This window comes from Salmo salar, chromosome ssa18, assembly GCF_905237065.1.
Source record: "Salmo salar chromosome ssa18, Ssal_v3.1, whole genome shotgun sequence".
NCBI lineage: Eukaryota > Metazoa > Chordata > Actinopteri > Salmoniformes > Salmonidae > Salmo > Salmo salar.
The window spans coordinates 3,878,916-3,891,258 of NC_059459.1; the positions used below are offsets into that span (position 1 = coordinate 3,878,916).

The 12,343-nt window shown below is 39.7% G+C and overlaps 1 protein-coding gene across 3 annotated transcripts; it reads left to right on the forward strand.

The window, feature by feature from the left end:
* The first annotated feature begins 3,009 nt into the window (after positions 1–3,009).
* Positions 3,010–6,045, forward strand: LOC106576888 (gamma-crystallin S-1-like). Of its 3 annotated transcripts, none has more exons than XM_014154418.2 (3): positions 3,010–3,079; positions 3,584–3,826; positions 4,756–6,045. In XM_014154418.2, exons 1-3 carry the CDS (start codon positions 3,068–3,070, stop codon positions 5,041–5,043), a joined length of 543 nt encoding a protein of 180 aa, XP_014009893.1. In that variant the 5' UTR covers positions 3,010–3,067; the 3' UTR covers positions 5,044–6,045. The 3 variants fall into 3 exon arrangements, with proteins under 3 accessions (XP_014009893.1, XP_014009894.1, XP_014009892.1); XM_014154419.2 differs by having other exon boundaries at positions 3,035–3,074; XM_014154417.2 differs by having other exon boundaries at positions 3,041–3,079; positions 3,569–3,826.
* The last annotated feature ends 6,298 nt before the right edge of the window (positions 6,046–12,343 follow it).

Here is a 12,343-nt window from a genome sequence, read left to right on the forward strand (position 1 = left end):
CCGGGAGTTTTGGAGGCAAAACATTACTGAACATAACACGGCAATGTAAACTGAGATTTTTGGATATAAATATGAACTTTATCGAAGAAAACATACATGTATTGTGTAACATGAAGTCCTATGAGTGCCATCTGATGAAGATCATCAAAGGTTAGTGATTCATTTTGTCTCTATTTCTGCTTTTTGTGACTCCTCTCTTTGGCTGGAAAATGGCTATATGTTTTTTTGTGACTTGGTGCTGACTTAACATAATCGTTTGGTGTGCTTTCGCTGTAAAGCCTTTTTGAAATCGGACATTGTGGTTGGATTAACGAGAATCTTATCTTTAAAATGGTGTATAATACTTGTATGTTTGAGAAATTTTAATTATGAGATTTCTGTTGTTTGAATTTGGCGCCCTGCACCTTCACTGGCTGTTGTCAAATCGATCCCGCTAAAGGGATTTGATCCGTAAGATTAACTGTTTGATACCATATTATTTGATCTCCTCTCTATTGAATTCCTCATCAACATAATTGCCATCCGGAATGGAGTTAGATAATTGATTTAAGTTATTCAGGCCAGAGTCAAATGAGTACAAAATATAATAAAAGTTTCCAGTGATATTGATTTATTATCTTCAGTGACCATGCCATCATTATTCAGTCTCCTGAACATATTCAGTTCAACTCTTTTCTTTTCCAAATGAAATAAATATTTGCTGTTCTTTTCACCCTTTTCTAAACACTCTTCTAGATCTTATAAAGGCACTTCTAGCTTTATCCGAATACATTTTGTCCAACTGTTTTTGCTAAGAGATTAAGTCAAGCCTTATCATCAACATCATAGTTATCTTTTTCTGTGATATCAGTTATTTATTTAGCTAATTTCACTATCCGAGCTCTTCTTCTTTTAGCATGATCTTTCCCATATATAATGGTAGCCGAGCGTATTCGGAACTTCCAACAGTTCCCAGGATTTACCAACTTTCCCTTGGTAAGAGCTAAATTCCAATGGGTAAAAATGAACTCACGAGATCTTCGTTAACCTGTTATGGATAGGGGGCAGTATTTTCACAGCCGGATAAAAAACGTACCCGATTTAATCTGATTATTACTCCTGCCCAGAAACTGGAATATGCATATAATTATTAGCTTTGGATAGAACACACTCCAAAGTTTCTAAAACTGTTTGAATGGTGTCTGTGAGTATAACAGAACTCATTTGGCAGGCCAAAACCTGAGAAGATTCCTTACAGGAAGTGCCCTCTCTGACCATTTCTTGGCCTTCTACACTCTCTTTATTGAAAACTGAGGATCTCTGCTGTAACGTGACACTTCCTACGGCTCCCATAGGCTCTCAGTCTTCTGGGTTTTTGTGACATTATATGCTAGCTTGAAAAATGGGTGTCTGATTATTTCTGGCTTGGTACTCTGCTGACATAATGTAATGTTTTGCTTTCGCTGTAAAGCCTTTTTGAAATCGGACAGTGTGGTTAGATAAAGGAGAGTCTTGTCTTTAAAATGCTGTGAAATAGTCATATGTTTGAAAAATTGAAGTTTTTGTATTTTTTTGGAATTTGTAATTCGCGCCACGCCTATCATTGGATATTGGAGCAGGTGTTCCGCTAGCGGAACGTCTAGATATAAGAGGTTAAGACACAGAGCCCACCCCCCGCCAGACGCACCACCATAGAAGCGACGGTTTTCTCCAGTACAGCACAATTTTTACAAACTTTTTAACATTTTCTTTATGTCTTGAGTCTTGCTGAATGCAAAATTCACAGACGCCTTGAGCTCTTTGATGCATGATGCGTTCTCCTTCACCATCTTCTCCAGGTTGTCAGCGCTTCTCGTTTGTTTTAGCCGTAACTGCTTGGATGATGTTCGACTGCACATCATAAAGTGAGAGATCATTTCGCTTCATCTTGTGGATAGGGCTGTATTAGGAGCTATTCACTGGGGTATCTGAGTCATTCGAAACCCCTTCCGCATCAGTAAGCATTTCATCCTCAGATGAGTCAGGGACAAGGGATAGCTGTCTTGCTCTTGATTAATCATGTTCAGTAGCTAGGCTAACCTTTTCCTGACTACATCCTTGTGGCTAGCGTTGGCTTTTTTACCTTTTCCTCTTGAGTCCCCAACAACCAGATGTTCTGGTTTTCAGAGGAAATAGAAAGAGAGCGTGTGACATGACTTCCACTTTTGGACTTTAACAAGAGTCGTCACTAGTTACGACAGACACAAAGTCATAATTATGGCTAAACCCCGGCTATTTCTACAATTTAGTTTCAGGCGTTTCCTTTACGCCTGCTACGTTAGGTTATGAGGGAGCAGTGAGTGAACACCATAGAAGAAGACCAAAATATGAATACAAAGATGGAAAAGGCCTGTGGCTCCCCCTGTCTCCAAAAGTGGGAATGCACCACATCTGTACTCTATTTGACGCATGCTAAGACTACAATAAACATATTACAATATGGAGAAATTATCGTACTCTGCCTCTACTTTTGTTAGATGTTCTAAGTCAAGAGAGTAATGAAGTTCAAGTTCAATTCTTCCATTTGCCACACAGAGGAAGAATGTACAGTGGTTTGTTGGATATGTACAGTAACATAGAAATATGTAAATACACTACAGTATATATGAGAATATTCCAAGATGGAACCTGAAAACTGCTGAGTTGAACAAAGATTATTATACACCAAAGCCATCATTCAGAATGATTTAAATATGGCTTTTAGAGTAGGACAGGTAGGGGGCAGATGTTTGTGAGAGTGAGTGAAGTCCAGTTTTGAAACTAACCTTTTTCAAACCTGTTCCGAGTCATGTTTTTCTCAGGACCAAACCATTGTGCAACTCTATTGTCTGGGCCTAGAAAAGAGTCCAACTGGATTTGTATGACAATGGAATTCAATCTAAAGGGAGCATGAGGTTGACATGTGCTTAGTGTCATGGGGGCAGATATATAGAACAGTTTGTGCTGACATGATAACTCACCTGATTTTACTAACAATGCTCTGTCCTTTTTTCTGACACATAAAAGGCTCTGGGACGAGGACAGGCCTGTCCTATTGACCTACACAGTCATGATGGGTAAGGTAAGCAGAACATATCATTGTCCTAAAAAAAAACATTACAGACTGCCTTTGAAGTCTATTGCAATTCAAGTTCAGGTTTAGTCATAAGGGTTTTGTGTGAAATCATAATTGATGTACGATCCCAGGAAAATTGTTGCCTGGTTCCAGATATGATTGTGCTGTATACCCAACTCCTGTAGCAGTTGTTTGGCATGGCATTGACAATGACCATGACAATAGGTGTTAGTGAGTCAGCACATACAGATCTGGGACCAGGCTAGGAAAATAGTACTTGAGGGGTTCTCCTATCCTTTCTATCGTTCTCAAAAATACTTGCGATGTCAATTTCATGTGTAAATCCAAATAAAGAGGTGTTTTTCACCCAGAAAGAAGGTTCTAAGCTAGTTTGATTAAAATGTAGAGATGTTTTTGTGTTTGTATTCCCATTACTTTAGAGGCTTTCATTGAAATCTAGAGATCTGCTTCTGCCTGTATTCCCATTAACTTTAGAGGCTCTCTGTTCAGATCATCTTTTACGAGGGCAGGAATTTTGAGGGACGCCACTATGAGTGCAGTGGTGACTGCGCTGACATGCACTCCCACTTCTCCCGTTGTAACTCCATCCGGGTGGACAGTGGGTGCTGGGTGGCCTATGAGAAGTCTAACTATTCTGGGTACCAGTATATGCTGACAAGAGGGAAGTACCCCGACCACCACCGCTGGTCCGGCTTCAACGACTGCATCCGCTCCTGTCGCATCATCCCTGCTGTGAGAACAACTTCATCTTGACTGACATGACACAACATAGCACAAACAAATGCTCTTGAATCTGTTATACCTTCATAAACAGTTATGACAGCTGACACAAGTTAGACATGGGTGCATATGCAATTGACTTGACACAAACTTGTATTTGTGAGAGGTATTGACATGTTGAATGCACCGAGCTGTCTGTTTTGAACTACTGGCACACAGCTAGGACACCCATGCATACCCCACAAGACATGCCACCAGAGGTCTCTTCACAGTCCACATGTCCAGAACAGACTATGAGAGGCGCACAGTACTACATAGAGCCATGACTACATGGAACTCTATTGCACATCAAGTAACTCATGCCAGCAGTAAAATTTGATTTAAAAAACAGATAACTGTGAAGCAACACAAACATAGACACATGCATACAAACACATGATAACATATGTACTATACACACATGTACACATGGATTCTGTGTTATACATATGTGGTAGTAGAGTAAAGGCCTGAGGGCACACAATTAATATATTGTGAAATCTGTTATGAATGTATTGTAATGTTTTCCAAACTGCCTTAATTTTGCTGGACCCCAGGAAGAGTAGTTGCTGCCTTGGCATGGGGACGGGGATCCATAATAAATACAAATACAAACTATTATTTAGGAACGTTTGTATGAGGTATGCCTTGCCATTTGAAATTGACCAAAACAACTATTTTGTTTGAATCAATACAGGCTTAAATGTAACTGTCAGATTCAGATTCAAGATTCCTATAAATTTACATCAGCTGTCATGACTGATTAGAACACCTTACATAATTGTTATGACAATATTGTGTGTACCTAGGGAGCCTTCATACTAAGTGTTCAGACCTAAAAGTCTGATATAGAAAACCATTATTTCAGTTCTTTAAAGTGAATCAATTTTCTCCTTGCGCAGTATAATGGAAACTACAGGATGAAGATCTTTGAGAGATCAGACTTTGGGGGCAAGATGATGGAGTTGAGCGATGACTGTCCCAACCTGCAGGACCGCTTCCACCTGAGAGACATCTCATCCTGCAATGTCATGGAGGGCTACTGGATCCTTCATGAGCACCCCAACTACAGGGGTCGTCAGTACTTCCTACGCCCTGGCGAGTACAACAAGCACAGCGATTGGGGCAGCATGAGCTCCACCAGTGGCTCAGTGCGTCGCGTCATAGAGCTGAAGCAAACCAACCAATAAAGCAGTCTCTAGATCTCTCTCCAGCCAGGCTAGATCTCTCTAAAAGCCTGTAGAATTCTGTACAGGGGTTGACAAAATGAGTCAATCTCAACATATGGTTGGTGTCAGGGAATAAGGAGATTGTCCTTTAATAATTAGTATCACTGGATGATAATATGACTGGGCTGGAGTAAGAAAGCAGTGTCTTGGAATCCTGGTGTAGTTGTACAAAGAGCATTTAGAAGGCTTTATGCAGACAGAAGTGCATTTACACACACCCTCCGCTCACATTGAATAATAAACCAGTGGATGGTAGGATGGAACAGTATATTTAATTGTGTCCCTAATGCAGCGGCAAAGACAGTTGCAACTTCTTCCAACTGTGGAGCCTGCTTAAATTGTTGTGGTGTTTTAACAATATTCTGACCTCCTAAATCGAAACACATGAATTTGTGTCTGAGGCAAAATCACTTTGTTAACTTGTCAATGTAACACTTGTCATGGAAATTGCCACCAGGGACTCAAAAGTCAAACTTGAATGAATCATTCTTTATTATCAGAAAGCTGGAGAGGTCACAGTCAAACTTAGATGCATAAAGTACCGGTCTGAAGTGAGCTCTTTTCGGGGCAGTCCTTTAAGTTCTCTTATATACTGCTTACACAGACAAGCTACTGTATATAGGCATGGTTCATAGGCTTGGTTCCTGCATGTGTCTGGTACCGGGTCCTATCTTAACTTATAGAACATTCTGACAAAAGGTCTGAGGAGGGGGTCATGACCATCTCCCACTCATATCTCTACCAAGCACCCACAGGAACCAATGATTGTATGAGACAAGATGTACAATTCAAGGCTGTCTCCAGACTATGCATTTATCCTCCACATTTCCTTACTTTTATCACTTATATGATAATAATCGTTACAAATTTAATGAGAAACACTTTCAAACCCTTCATTCTGGGTAAAACAATCTAATTAGTATGGTAATACTATCATCATAATAAAGGTTAAACTTCTATTAACGGCAGTGAATTTATCAAATATACACACATACACAGCATGTTAATAACACAATTAGGCAAACTAAACAAAAAACACACGCTGCAGCCTATTTGGCAATATGGCATCCCCAACTTCCAAATAAGGATTCCAACCAAGTTTTAAGCGTCCACTTTGGTTGTGGGGAATTATTCTTAGCAACAGTGGCAATGTATTCGGCGAGATCAGGCATATTTGAAGAGTGATCTGGGACAAAAGTACAACATTTCATCGCCAATGATTGCACGAGTGCCCCCACCTGCCAAAAAGATAGTCAAATACACATGGATTCTGTTATACATACGGGGTAGTAGAGTAAAGGCCTGAGGGCACACAATTCATATGTTGTTAAATCTGTTATGAATGTATTGTAATGTTGTTTTCATTTCTCTGTTTTGTCAAGCCAATATACACAATTATTTTAGTTCGCCATTCAGTTGTTCCAGGGCATTTCAAGTAGCATTGACAACTTTCTCTACATGTTTAGTGATGTCATGAATTTGGTCTAGGGCACATGCACTCCGTACCCAGTGAAAAACACATCAAAGAACATGGAGGCAGGTGCCCCTCATTCCAGGGGGTTTGTAGTCTCTTAAACAGAGCCTTTGGATCTTTGCATTGTTTGGAAGGGTTCTCATAGCAGTCACCACAAACCCAACAGTGCAAGTATTTGATCCATTAAGATCGGACTCAAACCACACACTCAACAGTCCTTTTCTTTGGATATCAGGTCAGCAACCAATTCTGCTCTAGATAAGAACAAATTGTCTTCATGATTGTGAGGGCCCATCAGGACTCTCCTTTCATGATGACGTCTGGGCCACTCCAGGCCTGAGTTGGTCCCTTTGGCTCAGGACTCTTTCTACGATTGTCATCTTCTGGGCCACTACTCCGAGCCTGCGTTGGTCTCGGGACTTATTTCACCCTTATAGAAACATTCTGTCTCCAAGACAGGCCCCCTTTGTACTTTGCGTCCGGCCACAAATACATTTGCACATAAATCATTCCATCTAACCCATAAGACATTAATTGCTCTACATACAAAAAAACTTGCTCAACTCAATTAGTAAGTTACAAAATGTGTCAGTTTCCAACAATACCTCATCTGGAACAATGATCACTCTCATGTTCTACTCCACCTAGAAACCATATTGACTTTCACAGGGAAGAGAGAGAACACATTATAAAGTTTCACACCAACCTTGATAAGAAGGACATTGGAGCAAGGTTAGCCCAAGGTACAATCAAGTGGCTCTCCTCACATTTTAGCGGCATCACTCGGTCTCTAGAAGCCACACTTATCCAAATCATAATTAGACCTATTTATAAATTGTCCAACCCAAATTTAGAATGACAGTCCTTAATGCTTCACGTTGGTTCTATCACTTGAATTTAAGACCCTCAACTTAGCACACACCGACACTGGCAGAATGTACATTTACATTGACACACAGTATATTCATCTTATATTTCTAGCATTAACTTTTCTCATCACGGCCCCATTTATGGTAATGACAAATTGGTATCTCAATGCATTCTTAGTCTAAATTACTTAAATTTCGCAGTGTGCAGATCTCCACAATCAACCTGAAACCCCAAATTAACAATTTTGGACAAGCCTAAATCAATTACGGGCACGGTTGACCTCACCCCTCCTTCACGGCACTCATTCTTCTGGTGTTTCTTCATTTTCTTCTTCAGATAGCTTTACAGTTTGTCCTCCCAATGTCACACATGTTCAAAGTGCATGGCCTTTGATCATGTCTCCATTCCTGTCACAGTTGTCGTTGGGTGGAGATGACCAAAATGCAGCGGGAATGTGGATGCTCATCTTTATAATTTATTAAATAAAGAGAACCTCAAAACAACAAAACAAAAGAACGACAGACGACAGTTTCACATGCTATAACAACTAGCAGTGCAAAAGACAACTACCCACAAAATCCCCAGGTGAAAACAAGCATCTAATATATGACTCCCAATCAGGAACAACTACGTACAGCTGTTCCTGATCGGGAGCCACACAAACCACACAGAAATAGACAGACTAGAAAACCATAGAAAACCAACACTAGAACATATACTCAAACCCCAGACTACATAAACCAAACACCCCTTTAATAACACACACAACCCGAACCATATGAAACAAATACCCTTCTGCCACGTCCTGACCAAACTACAATACAAATACTCCCTCTACTGGTCAGGACGTGACAATTCCAATATCTGGGGAATAATCGGATTTTCCCAAGCAGACAAATCTCTCACCTGAGCTGCCACTGTCCTTTACGGCCCATTATGTCCTGTCCATTTACCTACCAGTACACCAGCAGCATGAGAGAAGTTTGGACGGGATCTCCTATGCTCACTCCACTTGGACTCATGTTGCACTCCTGAGAGAAAAGGCATGAGAGAAAAAGCAGTTGATAGCTTCGACTGGATGCTGTGTACAAGTTGCTGGCTCAGACTCAGGTCTCAGGTAGAAGTAGTGAAGGACCATAGTGAACGCCATTGTCGCTATTACTTCAGCCAGTTAGAGGGGGTGAGGTAGAGGGGGTGAGGTTCACACTGTTCTCAGTCAAATGATCTCTTCCCATTACTTCTAGATACGATCTGTGGTCACCTTCGCCATAACCTCGAGAGAGGACAGACCAGAACAACAGTTTAGTTTATGGCATTTCTGATTCAGGAAATCCAAACGAAATATTTACTGTATGACAAATTATTACTTCTACCAATATTATTAATACAAATTTCTAAGACACATGTCAGAAAACAACAAGACACTGTTGAAAACATTTTTGCAAACTGGCTTATACTCCCCTATCACAGTGGCGACCTCACTGCAGAGCTACAGGGTTAGGGAGTCAGAGGGCTAATCCTTTGGGAGAAATCCCGACCATCCAGCAGACCCAATCTGATGAGATGTAGTACAGAGAAATTGCTCGCTATTTATAGGGCCCCACTGGACTGGTCATTCACCCTTTGGACACATGACTCACATTGTGATTCATGCATCCAAAAAAACAACAACACTGCCGGTTAAATGAAAAGAAACAAATCAGAATAACAAATAAAATTTGAATTACAACTCTTGACAACTCCATAAGGAAATAATTGAATCCCATAAGGTAATAGTAAAATAGACTAGAGACGGGTGTCCCTTGTTCATGGGCAGCGCTCTTTCTATCTGTCCTTCTAGTGGTCCGAATCACACATAGGACTATTGATGAATTCTAAACTCCTTCCTAATTATCAGTGTTACATATTCAATTTAAATCTCACCCAATGTATCTAGCCTTTCTAGTGAGGCTGATCAGACCTCACCAGAAAGTCAGAACAGATGTCAGAGGTCATTGAACCCAATTAAGTGAGTGTTTCTTTATATTTTCTTTCCTTGTACTTCAGACTCATTATTTAAAGACATTGCAAACATTTTGTGTATCAGGTTTACATCGTGTTTTTCAGTACATTTCTTATCAAGATAATTTGTGTGTGCAACAAAAACTCTGACAACAGAAACTTGAGAAATTGTAATTTGTGTGCCCCTCTTCCCTAGAACTCAAATAAAAAGACCACACACAATAAATCAAACACAGGATTAACACCACTAACAAATATTCATAACGGGTGGGTTGTGTGTGGGTGCTGGCGTGTGTGGTAAAATGTAGGGTGAAAACAAACATAATGGCCAGGCCTTCATTTGGGAGCTCCCTTAAACAGCCGGATCCGGATACCTTTATACTGTATAGTACACAGTCTCAATAACTGCTCTCCTAAGGCACCTGCCTTAGGAAGCCTTTCAAAGGGAGAGATACAGAATCATTGGTAAACTTGGTCTGGACATTCACCAGTCCTGGAAGAACCAAAAAATACTTTGTTTTCACTTTGCTACATCTTAGTCAGTCCAGAGAATTGTTAATCTTAATCGAGTTTACTGCATCTTGATAAAACCTTGCGTATACAGAATCATACTTATCAGATGACATATCAGATGATATCGTCCCATCAAGCGGAATAAGCACCATCTAAAGTAAACAATCCCAGAGCCCCTTTCTTGTAATCTTCTCATTTTTGACCTATTGCATTGACATATGATCTATACTAACTGTCTCCAGACTATACATTTTTCAACCACAAAGTGTTTAGAATATAATGAAATTATAGCAGTTCATGTTTGAAGTGTGTGGCAATTCAATGCTGGTGTTTTTGATGTTCACTACAAGCAAATCAAGTTAGAGCAATCACATTGTGATATAATCACAATAATAATACATACCAACAAATAAACCAAATAAATCTGTAAATCAAGGCGTCCATATATTTGCTTTACCATGATTGTGAATCAAACATGATACAGAACATGAACTACCGAACTGTACATCATATTTATTTTTCAAAGTGTCTGTGGCAAGAGAAGACACAGATAACACAAACAGGAGGATGTTCTGAGGACCTGTACTGACACCAAACGTGACCATAAGCATAAAAAACAAGTCACAAACATCTATTAGGGCCAGTTAACAATCATGATCACAAATCATTTTAACATAACAAAAATTATTAACCTCCCTGGGCAAGGTGGGACGTCAACAGCCAGTGGAATCATGTGGCGCGAAATACAAATACCTCATAAATGCTATAACTTCAATTTCTCAAACATATGACTATTTTACACCATTTTAAAGACAAGACTCTCGTTAATCTAACCACACTGTCCAATTTCAAAAAGGCTTTACAGCGAAAGCAAAACAGATTATGTCAGGAGAGTACCCTGCCAAAAATAATCACACAGCCATTTTCAAAGTATGCATATGTCACAAAAACCAAAACCACAGCTAAATGCAGCACTAACCTTTGATGATCTTCATCAGATGACACTCCTAGGACATTATGTTATACAATACATGCATGTTTTGTTCAATCAAGTTTATATTTATATCAAAAAACAGCTTTTTACATTAGCATGTGATGTTCAGAACTAGCATACCCACCGCAAACTTCCGGTGAATTTATTTAATTACTCACGATTAACGTTCACAAAATACATAACAATTATTTTAAGAATTATAGATACAGAACTCCTTTATGCAATCGCGGTGTCAGATTTTAAAATAGCTTTTCGGCGAAAGCACATTTTGCAATATTCTGAGTAGATAGCCCGGCCATCACGGCTAGCTATTTTGACACCCACCAAGTTTGGCACTCACCAAACTCAGATTTACTATAAGAAAAATTGGATTACCTTTGCTGTTCTTCATCAGAATGCACTCCCAGGACTTCTACTTCAACACCCAAAGTGGTTTTGGTTCCAAATAATCCATAGTTATATCCAAATAGATCCGTTTTGTTCGTGCGTTCAAATCACTATCCGAAGGGTGACGCGCCGGCGCGTTTCGTGACAAAAAAATTAAAAATATTCCATTACCGTACTTCGAAGCATGTCAAACACTGTTTAAAAAAAAATTTTATGCTATTTTTCTCATAAAATAACGATAATATTCCAACCGGGAGACGTTGTATCTGTTCAAACACTAAAATAAGAAAATGGAGTCGTCACATGCACGCGCGCACCAGTGCCATTGTACCACTCTCCAAAACCCCTACTGTTTTTCGCCCAGAGACTGCAGAGTTATCATTCCACGTTCTGGCGCCTTCTGAGAGCCAATGAAAGCCTTAGAAAATGTCACGTTACAGCAGAGATCCTGTATTTTTGATAAAGAGGCTACAGAAGGCCAAGAAATGGTCAGACAGGGCACTTCCCATATAGAATCTTCTCAGGTTTTGGCCTGCCATATGAGTTCTGTTATACTCACAGACACCATTCAAACAGTCTTAGAAACTTTAGGGTGTTTTCTATCCAAATCTACTAATTATATGCATATTCTAGTTTCTGGGCAGGAGTAGTAACCAGATTAAATCGGGTACGTTTTTTATCCAGCCGTGTCAATACTGCCCCCTAGCCCTAACAGGCTAAAATAAGGCTGAAATGTAACAAAATGTGGATAAAGTCAAGGGGTCTGATTACTATCGAATGCACTGTATATCCTTCAGACACCGACTTTGTGCAAGTTCTCCCACTTAAAAAGATGAGAGGCCTGTAATTTTCATCATAGGTACACGTCAACTATGACAGACAAAATGAGAAGAAAAAAATCCAGAAAATCACATTGTAGGATTTTTAATGAATTTATTTGCAAATTATGGTGGAAAATAAGTATTTGGTCACCTACAAACAAGCAAGATTTCTGGATCTCACAGACCTGTAACTTCTTCAAG

Excerpts from the sequence above, each read along its gene's own strand:
- LOC106576888 (XM_014154417.2), top strand. Across the intron at positions 3,827-4,755 it reads CCTGTCGCATCATCCCTGCT|TATAATGGAAACTACAGGAT; the intron begins GTGAGAACAACT and ends CTCCTTGCGCAG.